This window comes from Micrasema longulum, unplaced genomic scaffold (assembly GCF_059751315.1).
Source record: "Micrasema longulum isolate JH-2025_06_02 unplaced genomic scaffold, ASM5975131v1 h1tg001302l, whole genome shotgun sequence".
NCBI classification, from domain to species: Eukaryota; Metazoa; Arthropoda; class Insecta; order Trichoptera; family Brachycentridae; genus Micrasema; species Micrasema longulum.
The window spans coordinates 98618-120215 of NW_028278489.1; the positions used below are offsets into that span (position 1 = coordinate 98618).

Genomic DNA, 21598 nt, shown 5'->3' on the forward strand with positions numbered 1-21598 from the left:
GCCATTGAAGAGCCTATGAAATATTCTATAGTAGAAACACCTGTTTAAATAAATATTTACCTCTCTCTTTAATAGCTTAAGATCGGAATTTCAATAGGTACTTTTAATTTTATTACATATACATTTTTTTTAGATTTAAGTGAAAATTCATATTTTTGGTTTATTTTTTAAAGTTTTTTTTTATTTTTTATTTTCCAATATTATGAGTTTGTCCAAACGTTTGTAGGCAAAAGACTGGATTTCGCCCCCTAGAGAGTCATTAGGATTAACAAATTACAACAGGGATGGAGAACACTTTAGAGAAGGAAATATGGAAGTCTACACATTTACAAGGCTTATGACCTGTCATTGGCTGGTTTAAGTGGGCTCTTTTAACATCCGTTGATTTTTAATTCATTCAAATCAACAGATGGAAGAAATTTGAATTTTCAGATATATGCAAAATGGTGAATGTAACGCAGTGTGTAAAGTGGCAACTTAAACCAGCCAATGACAGGTCATAAGCCCTGTAAATGCCCAGACTTCCAAATTTCTTTCTCTGAAGTTTTATTTATCCCTGTTGTTGTTTGTTTATTTTATTTTATTTTGTTTTTAACTTGTTTTAGTTACATTTTCTATTACCCACCATTCATTTACCCAACACTTTCTATTACTCACAATTTTCCTTTCTAAAAGCATATAAACCGATATCTTCTCATATGTATATGTTTATTCTTTATCTTTTTTTTCCTTCGTTCTTTTTTATACTTTTTTATTATCTTATTTTGGTGGAGGTTTTATTTGTGTCTGTACTCTTTAATTATTTTTTTTTGACAATGTCTTAACACCCGATGACTGGGGGATGGATAGGGTCCGGTCTCAATTGATTCAGGTAATTGGGGTTCTATTGGGTGTTGAAAATAAAATGTTAAAAAAAAAATTATGAAATAAGTACAAAAGACCATCATGAAGTTTCGCATATATTAATTAAATTTTGTATATTTAATGTATGTATGTGTATGCGCAATAGATATGTGTGTATGTGTATGTATGTGTGTATGTATCAATATATCAGTGGCGAGCCGTGATTTATTTCATAGGTAATCTATAAAAAATGTTCATTAATTCATTCCTACATGTAAGTAATAAATAAATGACTATTTTTCCTGTGGTTCTGTGAAAATCAACTCAAAAAACAATTATTATGAACCACGTGATATACGTAGCTTTATTCTACACTATTTTCATAGAAAACTTGTACAAAAGTTTATTGACATATACCACAATGACATTCAGCAGATATTTCCATTATAATCTGTCATTGACAGAACTGTCAAAGTATCAACACTTGAGCACTGGCCGATTTCTTTTAAAATGAATAATGCCAAAAACGGCCACTGCGAACGCAACGTGTCCTATGTGATACATAATATGTCAACGGTATCCCATCAAAGAAAAATAGTCCTTCAAAAAAAATGTTCGAAATACTAGTTTCCAAATAGAGAATCTTCAAATAATATTTGCAATCAGCAAGTTTGTTTTAGTACTAAAAAAGCCGACTTGGGTTAAAGAAGAAAAATACAGTGTACTTTTTTGTATGGAAGAATAAGCTGTGGTAATCGGCTATATTCATCGTTCACTGAGAATGGGCTAGGCGCAGCATAGATATATTTTTGTAGAAGGAAGATAGGAACGGTGATTTATAATAAATAACAATTATTTTATTTATTTTCCCATAAACATGGTTACTATAAAAAAATATTATCCAAAGGCAAATATAATGGTAAGCTGTGCATAATCACTTATTTTGACGAATCGCCCCTGCAATATATGTAAATATGTTTAAATTTTAATTGTCTGTTTTTTTTTTTAATTTGCAAATAACTATTATGTTTTTATTAAAATGAAATTGCCTAGCTTGGAACGGGGTATGTACCCTTGTAAGCTGGGAAAAGTGTACACAAAATTGTATTTAATATTATAATATGTATATATAAATAAAATACAGAAAACTACGATTGGTCCAGAATTTTGGTTTATTTGTAAATATTGTTTTTTTTAACTATAAAAGCTGTTGTTTTCTTTTAATAAATAAATAAAATAATATAAAAATAAGAAAAATGAAGATGCGTCTGAATTGAAGTGTACAGTGAGTTGAGTATATTTCAAAATTTGCCGAATATTCTGTATTCGGCAAAATATCGAATACACTTTTCGTTACAATTCTAATAAATAGGTATCTATCTACCACGAACCACGAAGACGTCAAATTTAGTATTGTCAAGTAAGTAAATATAAATAATAATGAATACGCTCTGAGGTGCAGGTATCACAATTTCCTTGGGCAAGTTTATACAAACCTTACCTTAGAAACGTAAACACAAGAAACAATACTCATACAGAAGACGCATAAATATCATTTCTCTGCTGTCTATGTAAATAGTTCTGATTTTATTAAATTGATGTTATTAATACAGAAATTTCTTATCTTTTAACAAACAGAAGTCTGCAGTCTACCTTATAAATACACATTTTCTTAAATAAATCTTTCAAATTATAGTTAAGTTGCGTATAGCACAGAATCCTAAATGGATACTAAAGGATTTTTAATTTTATTTGTAGTGGTAAGTAAATCGTTGAATATTTTTTATTCTTTACTCACTTCCCTTTTGCTTCCATTTGCTTCTACCGGTGCTTAAGGCGCTGTAAAACAAACGCATAAAGCCAAAAATAAAAATCTCCCTTTCTTTACAATTTTATATCAATTAATGTGTTTAAAAATACAGTATATCGTCGCTTTTACTATTAACATGTATATTTCAATTGAAGCACAATTTTATGTCATTGCTTGGTAAAAGTGATAGTTTTACACATTGTGTCATATTCACATTCTCTCTATGCTTGAAAAATGTATATTTCATAAACTCTTATATCTGATGATTTTTGTCTCTTAATGCGATTATTTTCTGTTAAAATATATATTTAAGTATTTCTGTTTGAAAATACACGTAAGACTTCATATTAACTTATTTTTAAAAAAGATGATGGTTTAATTCAAAATAAGGGACGAAAATTAATTGAACATATATTAAAAATTTCTCATCAATTCGTCTTATTGAATATTAACCACTTTATAAGACAATTTATTTTGTTTTCAAAAGATTAAAAAATAACAATATCCAGTACAATAATAAATTTTCTTTTCAGACAATTTCATTTCACCATGTACATCTTCAAATTGACTGCAAAAACAAAGGTTTTATTTGCGTCTCACCAACGGCCTTCTTAGACTGTGTGGATAATGGTCTTAATCAAACGGTTACAATAACAAATGATACTCAACCATGTACGGATGGAACTGTTTGTGATAATAATAGTGACTTTCAATGTTCAAGTTTTTCAACGATTCCGCCCACTGTAAAACCTACAGTGAAGACAACTGTTAAACCAACTGTAAAACCAACAAAAAAACCAACAGTCAAACCAACTGTTAAAACAACTATAAAACCTACTGTCAAACCAACAGTGAAACCTACCGTTAAACCGACAGTAAAACCTACTGTTAAACCAACAGTAAAACCAACTGTCAAACCAACTGTCAAACCAACTATTAAACCAACCATAAAACCTACTATTAAACCAACAGTGAAACCAACTGTCAAACCAACCGTGAAACCAACAGTTAAGACAACAATCAAACCAACAGTAAAACCTACAATTAAACCAACAGTAAAACCTACTGTTAAACCAACAGTAAAACCAACTGTCAAACCAACTGTCAAACCAACTGTTAAACCAACCATAAAATCTACTATTAAACCAACAGTGAAACCAACTGTCAAACCAACCGTGAAACCAACAGTTAAGACAACAATCAAACCAACTGTTAAACCAACAGTAAAACCTACAATTAAACCAACAGTAAAACCTACTGTTAAACCAACAGTAAAACCTACTGTTAAACCAACAGTGAAACCAACTGTTAAACCAACAATCAAACCCACTGTTAAACCAACAGTTAAACCAACTGTTAAACCAACTGTTAAGGCTACAATCAAACCTACTGTTAAACCAACAGTAAAACCTACTGTCAAACCAACAGTGAAACCGACTGTTAAACCAACAATCAAACCCACTGTAAAACCAACAGTAAAACCTACTGTTAAGCCAACTTTAAAACCAACTGTCAAACCAACTGTTAAGGTTACAATCAAACCTACTGTCAAACCAACAGTAAAACCTACTGTTAAACCAACAGTAAAACCTACTGTTAAACCAACAGTTAAACCTACTGTTAAACCAACTGTGAAGGCAACAATCAAACCTACTGTGAAACCAACAGTAAAACCTACTGTTAAACCAACAGTCAAAGCTACTGTTAAACCAACAGTAAAACCTACTGTTTTACCAACTGTAAAAGCAACAATCAAACCCACTGTTAAACCAACAGTGAAACCTACTATTAAGCCAACTATAAAACCAACTGTTAAACCAACTGTTAAGGCTACAATTAAACCTACTGTTAAACCAACAGTAAAACCTACTGGCAAACCAACAGTGAAACCGACTGTTAAACCAACAATCAAACCCACTGTTAAACCAACAGTAAAACCTACTATAAAACCAACTATTAAACCAACTGTTAAGGTTACAATCAAACCTACTATTAAACCAACAGTAAAACCAACAGTAAAACCTACTGTTAAGCCAACAATCAAACCAACTGTTAAACCAACAGTAAAACCTACAATTAAACCAACAGTAAAACCTACTGTTAAACCAACAGTAAAACCAACTGTTAAACCAACAATCAAACCCACTGTTAAACCAACAGTTAAACCAACTGTTAAACCAACTGTTAAGGCTACAATCAAACCCACTGTTAAACCAACAGTTAAACCAACTGTTAAACCAACTGTTAAGGCTACAATCAAACCCACTGTTAAACCAACAGTAAAACCTACTGTTAAACCAACAGTAAAACCTACTGTTAAACCAACTGTTAAGGCTACAATCAAACCTACTGTTAAACCAACAGTAAAACCTACTGTTAAACCAACAGTTAAACCTACTATTAAACCAACTATTAAACCAACTATTAAACCAACTGTTAAGGTTACAATCAAACCCACTGTTAAACCAACAGTAAAACCTACTGTTAAACCAACAGTAAAACCGACTGTTAAACCAACAGTAAAACCAACTATTAAACCAACTGTTAAACCTACTATTAAACCAACCATTAAACCAACTGCAAAACCAACAATTAAACCAACTGTGAAGCCTACAGTCAAACCAACCGTAAAACCAACGATTAAAGCAACAGTCAAACCAACTGTTAAACCAACCATTAAACCTACTGTAAAACCTACAGTTAAGCCAACCATCAAACCTACTGTTAAACCAACATTAAAACCTACTATTAAACCCACAGTAAAACCAACAATCAAACCAACAATCAAACCAACTATTAAACCAACTATTAAACCAACTGTGAAACCGACAATCAAACCTACTGTTAAACCTACCGCTAAGCCTACCATCAAACCTACTGTAAAACCAACCATTAAACCAACTATTAAGCCGACTAAAAAACCAACCACAATTATTGCGCCTGTATGCAATTTTGCTTGTAAAGATATCGGACGTTTCTTGAACACAGGTCGCACAGATTGCAAAGAATACGTAATATGTAGCAAAAATGCTGCTGGCAAATTCGTATCAAAATGTTATTCGTGTCCTTCGGGAACACTCTACAATACTCAAACCTCAAGATGTTCTATTGCATCTACAGTTCAGTGCCCGGCAGTAGCAACAACACTTAAGCCTACGACTCCGAAACCTTCTCTTTGCAAGAGTGAAGGGCGATTCCCCAACCCTACTGATGTTTCTTGTGCCGGATATATATTGTGCCTTAAAAACACAAAAAATCAACTTATCTCGTATCCCTACCAATGTCCAAAATCAACTGTTTTTAATCCAAATACTATGAGATGTATAGTTTCTTCTATGTTCGTTTGTAATTTGCATACAACAACAAGGAAAAGAGATACAGTTAAACCCACCACACGAAAAGTAACGGTGAAACCTACTACACGAAAGATTACTGCTAGGCCTACTACAAAAAAGGTTACTGCTAAGCCCACTACACGAAAAGTTACTCCAAAGCTCACTACACGAAAGGTTACTGCTAAGCCCACTACACGAAAAGTTACTGCTAAGCCCACTACCCGAAAAGTCACAATCAAACCTACTTTACCACCACCAGTGAAGCAATGCACAAATGCTGGAAGAATTCCTGACGCAACAGTTACAGACTGTACATCATACATTTTGTGCATTAGTGTTGGCTCAAGCTTCACGGCGAAATCATACAAATGTCCTGGAACTACAATTTTTGATTCAACCAAAGCCACTTGTTCAATAAGTGCAGTTTGTCCGAAGAAAGGTTTCACTTGTACTGCTGCTGGAAGATTCCCCGACACTACGGTTCCAGGATGCAAAAGATACATTCTTTGTATAAAGAATCCATCAGGATTTGTGCAAACGCCGTTCACCTGTCAAGGCACGTCGGTGTTTAATCCAACTTCGTCAATGTGTTCTACTGTATATAAATGTCCTTAATTTAACACAACTTTGAAATGTATTATATTTTTAAAAAAAAAACAATTTAGTTGCATTTTCGCGAAATAAAGAGACACTAAAATTACTGATTTATTTTCTTTTTAAAGAGGTATGGAAAGCATATTTATTTGTCTACTTAATTTTTTTCAAACCATAAATGGTTTTTATATTCAGTATTAATCTACAACAATTTGGGCATACTAAAAAATTTAATATTAAAAACACCTATTTATTAAAATGTTATTCGAAATTGAGTTTGAAAAGGTCGTTTTACTCATTAACTTAAATATTTTTTTTAAATATGGTGTTATTTTTTGGGGTAACTCTAACAATGGCATTCTTAACAATAAGGAACGAACGCTAGATTTAATTTTCTCAACAGTTCCGATATCCATTTTTCGAAGCGAGTCTCCTCTCACTAAGGAGGATGCTTATCATCCTGCATTGCTTTTTCAGTACAAAGTTAAATCTCTAAACACACGCACCGCCGTTCCCATAACGCATATAACATCGGAAAGGGGATGGGATTTTACTAAAGGTGATTTCCGCTCCCTTTACGACTCCTTTTTTAATGCTGATTGGGACGGCATAATAGATTTAACTGATGTTAATGAGGCTGTTCATTATTTTTATAACACTGTTTACAATTGTTTAGATATGTGCTTTCCGAGGAAACACCCGGCTGTGAGTAACAGGAGATATCCGAGGTGGTTCTCTCGTGATATTATCAGTGACATCAGAAAAAAACACGGATACCACAAAAAGTGGAAGTCTTCTGGTGATCCATACTACTACTCTCTTTTTAGTAATCTTCGAACCGAGGTAAAACAGAAAAGAAATGCAGCCTTTGACTTTTATATTTCCGATATCGAATCAAATATCTTGCGAAATCCCAGTGACTTTTGGAGATATATTGGCTCTAAGCGCCGGGATGGAGGGATCATGGACTCCATGACCTGGAAATGTCAAGACGTTCGAAATGTGGATATTGTGAATGCTTTTGCTAGTAATTTTAAATCTGTTTACTGTTCTACTCCGAATAAAGAGGTGCATCTAAATAAACAAAGTTCGTCTCAAGGCTCGCAAAATATTTCAATAGATTATTTCAGCGAAACTGATGTCTTCAAATCTATTAGTTCTTTAAAGAACACTTGTTCACTTGGTCCCGATTTTGTTCCAACCGCTGTGCTGAAGAGTTGTGTACACATTTTCAAAAAACCACTAACTGTTATTTTCAATCTGTCCTTAAAAACAGGTGTCTTTCCGGAGTTATGGAAGATCTCCAAAATTTCTCCAGTGTTTAAAAAAGGGAATAAAACATGTATCGAAAACTATAGGCCGGTGGCAATTTTATCTGCTCCTGCAAAGGCATTTGAATGGTTGATATATCATTTTGTCTATCCCCAATTAGAACCATTCATATCAAACGAACAACATGGATTTCGGCCTGGGCGTTCAACCAATACAAATTTGATGGTGTTTACGAATTTTGTCACTAAGTCACTCGACAAAGGTGCTCAAGTAGACTGTTCGTACAACGATTTTTCCAAAGCGTTTGATAAGGTAGATCACCAACTTTTGCTTCTGAAACTTCAGAGGATTGGCTTTAGCGACATTCTTCTGAAGCTATTCACAAATTATCTTACAGATCGTAAGCAATATGTGTCATATGGACTGTATCAATCTGAAACATTTAATACCTCTTCAGGGGTTCCTCAAGGATCTAATTTGGGACCATTGTTATTTTTAATCTTTATAAATGATATTGGTAAAGTCATAAAATTTTGTAATTTTCTCTTATTTGCTGACGACCTAAAAATTTTTTGTGAAATACTGACTTCTTCTGATTGTATTAAACTTCAGTGTGACATTCAAAATATAATTCAATGGAGCAAACAAAACAAATTGTTCTTCAATGTTTCCAAATGTTTTGTAATGGCATACACAAGAGCATCCAAAACAATATACTATCGTTATCTCATGGACGGAGTAAGACTTGAAAGGGTTTCAACGTCCAGAGATCTCGGGGTGTTGTTTGATGCTCAGTTATCTTTTAATCTTCATATAGTTAATCTATGTAATGACTCCCTTAAAATGCTTGGTTTTGTTCTTAGAAATGCCAAGATCTTTTCTAACACTCAGATTTTGAGGACATTGTATAATTCCTTGGTAAGAAGTCGTTTGGAGTTTAGTTCCATTATTTGGTCGCCACATGAGACTCGATACTCTTTGATGGTGGAGAGAGTGCAGAAAAAATTTCTGCGCTATCTGTACCTTAAAGAGTGTGGATATTATCCTTGGCTCTTCCCAACTGACTTTTTACTGGGAATGCTAGGCTATCAGTCATTATGGAGGAGGAGGGACGTTCATTTGGGTGTTCACTTTTTCCAGGTGATCGGTGGTCGCATACATAACTCAGAAATTCTGATGGATGTAGGTCTGTTCGTACCTGATAACTATCTTCGACAAAGACAGCATCGATTGTTTTACCTACCGCGATGCAGAACCAACCTGCCAATGGTTATGCCGGTTGGTAGGGCAATCTTGCTACTTAATCGCATCGCCTCGGATGTCGACATATTTCACGACAGTGGGCCTTCCCTTAGGAAAGCACTTTCTAACATTTAATTTTTCTTTTTACATTTTGTTATATTATTTTAATAACATAATTATCTACTGTAATTTGTGATTTATTATTGTATTTAGAATGAATTGGGTCTTTTTCTGTAATGTTCTAAATATCTGAATAAATAAATGAAATGAAATAAAATGTAAATGTTTTTAAAATAAAAAAAATGTATTGGAAAAATAGTATATGATAAATGCTAATAATTAAATGCTAGCAACATGCAGGCCAATTTTTATTAGACTAAATTTATTAACTTGAACGGGTATTTATATCATTGTTCTTTGTCTTATTGTAAAATCAAGACCAGAATATTTTTACAAACAGGAAAATAGTTACGTTCACAACACAAGAAATAAAAGTAAATTAAAAAATCGTTTATTCAAAGAGGGCCCATATGCATGGCCGTGAAAATATATTCAATAAACTTTTAAAAAAAAAAATTGTATCAACGAAGTTATAGTCCCAACACTTTTGTGTGGAAGTGAAATATGGAACTGGTAGAGAAAGGATGAAAACCGAGTGAACGCGGTTGAAATGCGATCTCTTAGACGAATCTGTGGAAAATTAATGTATGACAGGGTTACGAATGATAAACTCAGGCAACAGTGTAAATCTGAGTCAGGTATAATTGATAAGATTAAGAAAGGGTCTCTGAGATGGTTTGGTCATTTAGAACGAATGAACGAATTGTAAGGCACACCAATTGTAGCGTATCTTGATCATCTGTTACATAAATGTAAGGTGGTCAGTCTTACGCTTAAGACATTGCAGTGTACAACAACCTTTTAAACCAGACTTATCTCAACTCGATTTCTTTTATCGAGTTGCTATCGCGTCAAAAACACTCGTCTAGGATTCTGTTCTATTTCAGACACATTACTTATTTTTTTATCCGCCTGGACTCGGAGTACTTAGTAACAGATACCCATTAACCACAAGGCTCCATCGAGATAATGGAATAAATATTTAATGAAGAGAAAATGAAAGGTTGTGGAGATAATAATTGTTTATCAGACAAGTAAAATATGTATACTCAAACGTAATATGTATCCGTGTTAAATAAATTCTTTCATTGCGTCTCGTCTTGAAGCTTATAATAAACTGCCATAAGAATTGCGTGACACTTTTCACTTAATTCGCAAAATTTATCATCATCATTCCCTTACCCGCGCCCGGTGACGTATAGGGCACTGCATCGTTACACCAATATCAGCGTATCTCGATATATTTTTTTACGTGAAGGTAAGATGATGGAAGATGTCGGTCATGCACCAAATCATATCAAGTTTCTGATCCGCTAAAAATTGCATTTTCTTTGGAGTTTTCGCTCGTTAAAGAATCTTACACGTAACGTGTTATTAAAGGGAACACTCCATCTTGCCTTGCATCTTACCTTTCCTGGTGGCTAGTTTTTTACCACTGGAAGGTTCCCACCTTTTGGCTCAGAGTCCCTTTGGTCCTGCATGAATTAATGCTCTATCTCTCGCTAGTACCGCTAAGAACTGATTAATTGCACACCATTTTACCTTTTGTCTGTCCAGATCAAAAGATATAGTGATTTGTTAATTGCATACTTTTATATCTTCTCTCTGTAAAGCCCGCTAGATCTGAATAACTGAATTTAGATTAGCATATCCCTTTTACTATAGTAAATTTGTTTTAGATATACTTATGTATTTTTGAATAATACCTGGGAAGTACTTGGATACTTACATATGAAAAAACCATTCGATCTAATTTGCTTTATTTTCAATGTCGTTAAATAATGCTATATTTTTACTGTCGTTAAATAATCTCAAACGAACTATAATTTCATCTTATGTTTGGTCAGTCCATAATTTATTATTCACTGATAACCTGTCAGAAGGATTAATGTAATCAATTTATTTTTCTTCCATGTCAAAGTCGTTCAATAAGTAGTTTTTAGTCCCTACCGTTTTAGAGACACACACAAAACATCGCGACACGGTAACCAGCCAAAGATATCACGCCCTGACTAGCCAAATTTTAATGTAGCTTTCAAGGTAAAACCTATTATATTTTATGTTTACTTTCACTTACCCCACTTTGATTTTACTTACATGCTTTAATATATATATCGGGAGAAAATTATAAAACAATAATGTACCAATTAAATCATGATCTTAATAATATATCTCAATGGCCAAAAATTAATGGATTAAAATGAAATATAAACAAAACAAAATATATGAACATAGAAAACAAAAGAATAGAAGTAACGCCGTCAATAACAGCTGCGGGTGGATAGTGGGCTTGAGGATTTCCCCTTAATGTTGACTTTTGTGAAGTAAAAAAGCTGAAACCTTTATCATGTGGGTGAGATTCATCCGGCTGAACCGATTCACCTACTAGGCAACGCCTGAAAACAATTTTCAAATTATTTGCTTCTACTTTTATCAGGTAGTTAATTCAACAATGTTTTAAGTATGTCCAAATGCTTGCAGACTGACTGGATTTATTCCCTCGGGAGTTATTCATATTTTAATTTGTTGCCACAGAGAGGGAAAACATTTTTAAGAACAAATTTAAATATGAATAACTCCCTAGGGAGGAAATCCAACCAGTCTGCCAGCATTTGGACATACTAAAACATTGTTGAAATATATGTACCTACATTGTTATTACTAGAGCACTCATATGAATATGTTTGTATGTGCCCTATTTCAAGATTCAAAATATGTAAAAAAATATACAATAATAAAATAAGTAACCAGATAAAGTATCTTGGTATTATAATAAACTGAAATAGGAAGTGGAAATCGCAAATTACTGCAACGGTAAAAATTTTTATTTTTATTTTACAAAAATATATATACCTACTACATTAGTATACGTGATTAGTGATGCAACAGACCTCTGCTTCTGCTTCCGCAACTGCGGAAGTTCAACACGTTTTTTTACATCCGTTTCTGTTTCCGCAACTTTTATAACGGAACTTTACGCACGGGAGGGGTGCTCCAGACGTTCCAGCCAACCACAAGCGAGCCGGGCGCGTGCTTTCGGCACTTGTCGCAATGCGTTTGTTTACATACTTTTTTTACTTGAGTGTAAGCTCGTAATATTTTCTGTTCTTGTTTGTTTTAGTAATTCATTTGTGTCGTGTGTGTAACGTTAGTGCAATTATGAAACCAAAAATAAGTCATGTTTGGAACTATTTCGTTGAAATTTATTTATTTATCTATTAACGGACATTGTCCATTTATACAATTTATAGGGTTTAAATATTACAATAAAAGAATAGTTTAAAACATTTAAAAAAAAGAAATGAAGCATTGACAAACATAAGGGACATCAATACAAGATCTGGACTATTTATTTAGTAGAATTAAAGCCATAGTTTGTTCTATGCTGATCGATGAACAGTACTTCATTGTTCCTCAACCTACGAGTTGAGTTATTGAATTTTACTTGTCCCAGTAATGATGGAACATCGAGTATACATTTAGTATGCCGAACATATATATGGAGTCAATATTAGTTCTACGTTTTTGGAGACTAGAAATATTTATTTATTTATATTTATCAGCATAAGAATAATTACCTCTCTCTAGTCCAAGCATCCACGCTACTTTTCGAAGCAAGCGATGTTGGACTGATTCAATGTGATTTATGCGATTGACATAGACTGGAGACCAGACAACGGAGGCATATTCTGGAAGAGGGCGAACAGTTGAGGCGAAATTGACGTTCGTTAGAGCTGTTAAGCCAGATGTAAACTATTTGCATAAATGATTGCTATCATTGCTAATGTTAGAATTTTAAGTGTGAATGAAGACCAGCAAGACTCGATTACAAATAACGATAATGAAATTTTATTTTTGGAGACTCAGTCGCTTTAGGAGTGCAAAAAAGAAAAACGATTGCCTTTACATGAGCATCTTCTTATGAGGCGGAAATTAAATTTATACCAATATACTAATATTTTACCATTCGTTCGCCAATATTTATCAGCTCCTCGCAGCAACGTCGCCAGTGAGTAATTATTTAGCGGAGCTGATCTTACATGTGAAGAACACCGGAACAGATTGTTGGGCTTAAAACCGGCCAAACTACTTTTAATCAAATATAACTTACTGCTACTTAATTTTGAACATTAATTCCACTAAAAATTTCATTAAAAAAAAAATCATAGTATTTACACTTCCGCTTCCGCATCCGTTTCCTGTTTCCGCTAAAATTTACTCTTTACATCTGTTTCCGTTTCTGCTTCCGTTATGACACTTTCATTGCACGTGAATCAAATAAATTACATTGAATGTTTATTTATTTATATATATGCTGCACGCAGTGCCTTTTACATTGCGAAAATATATATTTAATGGAATATAAACATTGAAATATAATGTGAAGCATTGTTTTACATAAATATTGTTATAACTATTTTATACATTAAATGAACCAGATCCAATTGTAGAAATCAAAATTATTATGATTTTGGATAATTTACATAGCGCCATTTTCGTAATATTACCTCAATTTTCAAGGGCGCTAGCAAAATATTTTTTTTTATTTTTTGTTTTTTTATTCATAAATTTCATAATAAGTACAAGTTTTTGTAAAATCTAAACATAACTACTTTTACACATCTAGTAAATTTTATTACTGTAACTCTCCAAAAAAAGAGACTAATACCCGTATGCAGAGACAAAATTTAAGGTGAGGAAAGTACATTCTAATCTCTTATGCAGAGAATAACACAAAGGTGAAGACAATATAATGTACTTACCTCACCTTAAGGTTTGTCTCTGCATACGGGTATAACTCTTGTGCTTGGAGAGTGACTTACACTGTTTTAGTTGTTTATTTAGAGTTTATATAATTTTAATACGAGTACATGAAAAGAAAAAGAAAAACATAGGGTATATAAAGAATAAACATAAAACAATAATAAACAATAATAAATATAATAAATAATACGTTCATACTAATTAAAATTTAATGTTGTTTTTACACTAGTTCAAAAAATTTCTTTAGATTAACTTTAAATTTATTCATCGATATATTATTTTTAATAGTTTTTAGTTCATTAGGAAGATTATTATAACTTTTTACACCTTTGAAGACAAAGCTATTTTGACCATGACTTGTATGGAATTTAGTAATTTTGATATTATGTTGGTATCTGAGTGACGTATTCATTTCAAATTCTTTTATTTTTTCTTTTTTACATATTCGTTTTAATAAATAAATTTAATGTCACCTTTTTTAATTTGTAATTTAAAAAAATACTTACTTGTACTGCACTACTTGTGTGTACTTTGTCATCACATGCTAAGGATTTATTTAAATGATTTAGATAACAAGTGGGTTTTAAGTTTTTTCCGAAACATCACTTCACTTTTACAGTGTTGCACCTCTCCTGGGAGAGCAATCCATGCCGTAGGGCCTGCGACCGCAAATGCGCGCTCGCCGAATTTAGTGCGCTGTTTGCGTAGAGGTATAATTACTTTTCTTCTCGCGGTAGATATAGGTGATCTAAGCGAAGATGTCTATCAACTGGATCATCTGGAATGCAGAGTTCCCTTGGATATTCTGGAGCAGAGTTGTGCAGTGACTTTACATTTGTATATGAGGAGAAAACTAAATAAAATTAAGTAACATAAATTTTAAGTAAAAAGTGAAATTCTAGGTATATTTTTATTTGTGGATCACTCGTGTTAAACATATTAATAATATCGCTAAATGTATTAGGAATAATTGCCAACCTTTTGATGTTATTATAATTGACGTTGATTCGGCCGTTTTCTTCTAGAAATAACATTTGTTGAAATAATAACATTAGAAAACTAATATGTATAATACTAATACTTATAGGCTTAGAAATATTTAATGAATGGTGAGTCTTTTTCACAATCTCAATCCTGGGGATTGGTTTGCAGCAAAGCCCTGGGATCTCATGCTGGAAATACGTGACATGTCACCCATTCGACAATTTTCAAATGGTCATCTCGATTGCATTGTCAAATTGCTATTCTTGAAAAACCTTCGACGGTTTAATTACAAAGACGATTGAGTGAAAACGTTAACAAATAGTATTTATCTATTTGTTATGGGGTGGCCTTGGTGGTCTTGTAGTAAAACTCTTATTTTTACTTAGTGTGGTATATTTACAAGATATACAGAGGAACAATAGTAACAAGTGGACAAGTGTCTACAGAGGTGGCTAGCTGAAGAAAAGCCTGTTGGTCTAGGTATGTGGGAATACCTTGTGGCCAGTACTATTCATCATACTGATGGATTTTACCTTATGCCAATTAATACCACCTGATCGAGGTATAAAAGTGAACTCCCCCTAAAGTTGTGCGACTTGGAGTATGCAGATGATGCAGCTCTTTTTGAAAAGTATGTTGGTGATTTTCAGGAAATTGTTAACACACTGCAAGAAAATTCAACTCGTCTGGGTCTAAATATCAATACAAAAAAGACTCAGATTATGTGCAACAAATTCTGTACTGACCCTGATAACCTCTTTATAATAATGGCTAGAGGATTGAGAAAGTTGACAGCTTTAAATACTTGGGAGTTCACATAACTGAGAATGAAAGCATGCACAAAGAGCTCGCAATCCGTCTAGGAATTGCTGGAGCAACTTTTAACATGATGCGTGTTGTCTGGAACTCAAGTCTATACTCGGTCAAAACAAAATGCCGATTATTCAACTCTTGTATAATGCCAGTACTCCTATATGGGTGCGAATCTTGGGACCTTACCAAAGCTGAAAACACCAAACTTCTGAGTTTTGAGAGTAGGTGCTTGAGAAGAATATTAGGTATAAGGTGGTTCGATTTTACAACCAACATTGAAGTCCGAGAACGGACGCAGCAGCCTCCTATAACGAGCGTCTTGAGGATACGGCGGTGGACCTGGCTTGAACACGTGCTGCGAATACCTCAGGAGAACCTAAACCAAAGTTGCCTCTTCTTTAAACCTGCGGGCTCACGCCGTCCTGGAAAGCCGTCAATGAAGATCTTTAGACTTTATTCGGCGGAATTAAGGGGCGCTGAATTGACGTGGGAAGAGGCAAAAATGCTGCCTGGCGATAGGGTCTCCTGGAGACAACTGGTGATGTCCACATGCTCCTCTTAGGAGCGGATGTGAAAAAGAAGAAGAAAAAGATTTATCTATGGGTCTCCAGTCACATTTAAACTTACATTTTCGTCATCATCATTCCTTTTCCGCACCTTATGATGCATAAAGCACTGCATTGGTACACCAATCGCTGGGTATCTTGATATTTTTTGTTACATGAAGGTAAGATGATCAGTCTTACGCTTCAGATACCAGTCCAGGGACTGTGAAATATTCTAGCGTAAAAACGATTTTTTAAATAAATATTTTACATCAACCATGTCGGGAATCGAACCCAAAACCTCTTGCATGGTAGGCAAACGCGCTGACTATTACACCAAGAGGCTGACAATATTACTTACATTACGACTTACATTTTCTTCGCGGTATATTGTTTCTAGTCAAACTTGCTCCTTTGGGTTTTTTTTGTTTTTTTGGGATTGTCAAAATCATAATGACTTAAAGTCGACCGGTTTTCGATTGACTTTAATCGCATGGGTGGTTTAAGAACATTGCAACTCGTCAAACTACGTAAGTCGCATACGATTCTAATGACGTACGAGTCCAGCATAACGACTCAATAATACCTATTTCACCAACTAGGAAATTTCTTTCAATATTTTTTTGTTTGTATTTCGTTTTAGACCAGTTTATTTAATCAACAATGCCTTTACATTCATGTTTTCCTCTCTGAAAATTCTCCGTCGATGTTGAAATATCCAAGGCTGATAAGCCAATGTTTAACCCTGACACAGAAAGTGACAGTTGAACTAAAAAGAACAAGGTAATACAAATAAGGAAAATAAATATTTTTCATTCAAGTGAATGAACATGAACATGAGTCATGAAACCTTTTTTTTAAATTGTATATAGCTGTGACTAAAGATGAAAAAAAAACCTGAGATGGTAATGTGGCGGTTTAGGCATTTACAGAGCTCTTGATCTCTTCACTGTCTAGTTTATGTTTACTTGACGCACCAACGCTTTTGAAGATACACATTTCTTATATTTTTCCACCTTTTGATTTTTGTGAAGTAAACGAAATAAAACCTTTATTGATCAGGGTGAGATTCTTTCGTCTACAAAAAAACGCCCGAAAACACTTACAAGTTGGCGCAAAAATCATCACCCTATCGGAAGATGCCATATTTTTTGCAAACGATGAAAAATGTCAGTTCTGCTTTGATATGTGTAAAGTAAACAGATACAAAATACACGTCAACAAGAAATGAAGCGCTATACTTCTCAAGAACGCGGCAAAATTGTTTAGATTTTTTTGCGGAATAATTCGTCGGTGATGTTGGCGCAGCGAGAATTTGGGCGCAGATTTCTCGGTCATCCGACACCAACTAGGCAAACACTATGGCGTTTAGCTGCTCTTGTAGAAAAGTATAGGACAACACGAGATGTTGCCAGGTCTGGCCGGCCCCGAAACAGCTATTCTGCTGAAAATATCGTGGTTGTGGCTAAAGATGTCGCAGAAGACCCCGGAGTATCGACCAGACGACGTTCCACGCAATTGAGCGTCAATCGGCGGTCTTTACAGAGAATTTTGGTAAAAAAACTTGACGATGTTCTCTTACAAAGTACAAACAGTGCATCAACTGTTAGTCGTTAACCACCAAGCACGTGTAACTTACGCTCAAGTCATCCTAAATCTCGACCACAAAGAAGACAAAGTTTTATCGAAAATCATCATGAGCGACGAGGCCTATTTCCATCTCTCTGGATATGTGAATAAGCAGAAGTATTACGTTTGGGGCACTTAAAAATTGCATTTAACCCACGAAGAGCCATTATACCTGCTCAAAGTTACTGCATGATGTGGTGTGTACTCTAAGGGTATCATCGAGCCTATTTTCGAAAACGCCGCCGGCCAAACGACTACTGTGGACGGCAAGCGCAACAGAACCATGCTCTTATGGAAAGAGTGATGGAAAATACCATAAATCGGGCTCACATGGTCATGGCGGAACGCCACTTGGCTGATATAATTTTATCGACTTAATGAAAAAAAAATTAAGACATAAAATAAACATAATTCAAAAGCAGAACCAATATTTTTCATTAAAAAATTAAATTACAGCTAAATAACATCGGGTGACAACTTTTGCGCTACCTTGTACTTCTCTGATTCAATTTAATTGATTTAATTTAATTATTTTTACTATATTAGATTATCTCCAAATCTTTGTAAACATGTAATTAAACATGTTGAGCATATGTATTCCTTCATTATTTTATACTTCTTTTTATATATAAGTTATTTATTTTTACTGTTAGTGCCAAAAATGACGTGTATCTTTCTTATGTCTTAAGAATTAATATACCATAAAGCGAAATAAATTCTATTTTCCGGATTTTTAGCCTGAGAGTAGCCATCGAGTCGAAAATACTCTTCCACGGTTTTGGTTAAATACATAGAACTGTATTTTTTATTCCACCTGGGCGTACTTTTTTTAAGTTTAGACATACATACATATATATGTGTTAAAAATATTTTTGATAAACGATAAAAAAGTCACGTAAGGACAACTGATTGACTGTAACCGCCATCTTTACGCATTGAAAATCATGTGTATAATTTCTACCATATTATAATAAAAATCTAATGCAAATTATGATTTGAAAGATTTATGAGTCGCAAATACAACACAACTTTCTTACTTATCTTAAATAAATCTCTTTATAAATATAAGGCTTTTAATTAAATGATTACGTCCATTTTCATGAGGCAAATATTATTATTCCCTATTAAGAGAGCTAAAACTCAACACGTTATCCAAAATGGATACTAGACGAATATTAGTAATTGTATTTATAGGGGTAAGTTCAAAAAATATTTTTCAATAATCAGGATACTACAAATAGATAAAAAAAAGAGAGAAAATCCTTTTTTGAATAGGCAATAAGTTACATAGGAATAATTCATTTAAATAACTTTTTCACAACATCACTTTACTATCTTAGGCCCGAAGGTCTTTAATACTATTACAGACTAGGCTCCGCTTTAACGTCCGCAAGCATTTGCGAAATATTTAAAACCAAAGCCAATTTCTGAATTTTTTAGACTGATAATCATGGTTTGTTTGAAAATGCATGAATAAGAATTTAAATAAAAATTATTTCCTGTCTAACCATATTTATTAATTTAGTTTATTATGATAATTTAAAAAATAATAAACCTATTTATTCAATAATGTAAATTATTTGTCCTAATAACTCATTTTTAAGTCGCTACTTAAGACGGATTTTTTTACTAGCAAATGATTCTAGTAAATTCCGACGGATACGATATTCATATAAAAACAAAATCATGTACTGAAGATACAAATAAAAATTAAACATATTTTTTAAATAGTTTGTTTCTTATAACTTTTCTATAAATTTATTTATTCAAAATACGAAATATAGATATATTATATATTATTTGCTTTTTAATTAAATTACTTTTATTACATCCATTTATTTATTTTTTCTTTTTTACTATGTAAAGTTTATTTTGCATGGCAGTATGCTTCTTATTGTTTCTAAATGTATACAAAAAAGCATTGTTTATCTTTTAAATTTTTACGCACTATGTTTGTACTTACCTGTATATTTTTTGTAAATGGCCGTTGGGCGTATTGTAAAATTAAATAAATAAATAAATAAATTATGCTTTATCCATTTAAAAATAATTGTTTCATATTTTGAACACGTTGCTTTTTTTTCTTTTCTTTTTCATATTCCTACGCTTTTCTTTCTAACAATCTGTTTTAACTCATGTATAATTTACTTTTAAACAATGCTGAATAAACCATTGTTAATTATGGTAACAAGTTATATTCAATGATATTTATAGAGAATTTGAGAAGGAAATTCGGAAGTTTACGGGACTTATGATCTGTTATTGACTGGTTGTGATGTCTTTACTCACAGTGTAGCATTCACAATTCTGTTGATACGTCCATATTTCATTTATTCTTTGAACTGCTATTTTTGTAAGTAAAAAAAGATAAAACCCTTATTGTTATTAGTGAGATTTTCCCCAATTAACAATGCCTACAAACTTTTGATTTTCATATTTCATCCTCTTAGATCACTTGATTAGGTAGACGATTTTTTAAGTATATTGAAATATTTGTAGACGATACTAGTTTTAACCTACCAGATGATCTAGGAGTACAAATGGATGAACATCTTTGCTGGCGAGCTCATACTAATGAATTAAGCCGCAAAATATTTTTCAGTCTACACTCACTTAGAAGGTTGCAACAATTCTTACCCATTAGTACTAAATGCACCCTTGTACAAGCATTACTACTACCCATTCTGGATTACGCTGATGTTTCCATGACTGATTTAAGCTGTGAGCAACTCGAAAAACTTGAACGACTTCAGAATACATGCATAAGGTACATTTTTGGTCTTAGGAAATATGACCACATTTCTGATTATCGTAGGCAACTGAAATGGCTCAAAATTAGACAGTGGAGAGACTATTACGCCCTCTCACTTCTGTTAAATGTACTTCATAGTTCTAACGCTCCTATATACCCGCGTGAAAAATTTCAACGCTTATCAGTTCATGGTTTACCTCTTCGTTCTAATTCTCAGAGCACTCTCTTAATTCCCATCCACAATTCCTCTTTCTTCTTTAACTCATAAAGTGTCCATGTGGCTCGACTGTGGAATCATCTCCCACCCACCATCAAAGATGTTACTACAGTATCTATGTCTAAATCACGTTTAAAGAAACATCTCATTTTTCTTCCTTAATCTCTCCTCCTTTCCTCTTGTTTCTTTTATCTCATTGATATAAATAACCTTAAATCAACAGTAGGTATACGAATACAGGTATTTCTATTTTTATATATATTGATCTTTTTTATCTTTATTTTCTATTGAATATGTTTTAACTTGAATTATAAAAATAAAACTTTTATTCAATTGGTTGGTTAGAAGAAATTGCCTTTTGGCAATAAGCCCGCCAATAAACAAATAACATTATGTACAAAAAACTAAATAAATGATTTATTAAAATTAATTGACATATCAAAAAACATTGAGAACTCTTTTAAGAGATTATCGAAATTAACTATTATTTCGTGGTATGTGCAATTATTTAGAAATAAAAAAAAATGTTTTCTTTCTAGATATCTTTAATCAAAAACACTTCTCCTCAAGAAATTGACTGTGGCGATAAATCTTTCTACTGCACAACAAATACAACGTTTTATGATTGTGTATTTGATGGGACAAAGATGATTACACTAGGAGATGAACAGACTTGCG

The 21598-nt window shown here is 33.1% G+C and overlaps 1 protein-coding gene and 1 long non-coding RNA gene across 2 annotated transcripts; one reads left to right on the plus strand and one right to left on the minus strand.

The window, feature by feature from the left end:
* The first annotated feature begins 2449 nt into the window (after window positions 1-2449).
* Window positions 2450-6688, plus strand: LOC148275992 (uncharacterized). The gene is made up of 2 exons (XM_088234925.1): window positions 2450-2603; window positions 3187-6688. Exons 1-2 carry the CDS (start codon window positions 2568-2570, stop codon window positions 6601-6603), a joined length of 3453 nt encoding a protein of 1150 aa, XP_088091051.1. The 5' UTR covers window positions 2450-2567; the 3' UTR covers window positions 6604-6688.
* LOC148275993 (uncharacterized) lies at window positions 4086-12180 on the minus strand. Its single transcript, XR_015823882.1, has 2 exons — window positions 12074-12180; window positions 4086-11612 (listed from the first exon to the last, which is right to left on the minus strand). It is a non-coding gene; the product is annotated as an uncharacterized LOC148275993 (long non-coding RNA).
* Between the last annotated feature and the right edge of the window lie 9418 nt (window positions 12181-21598).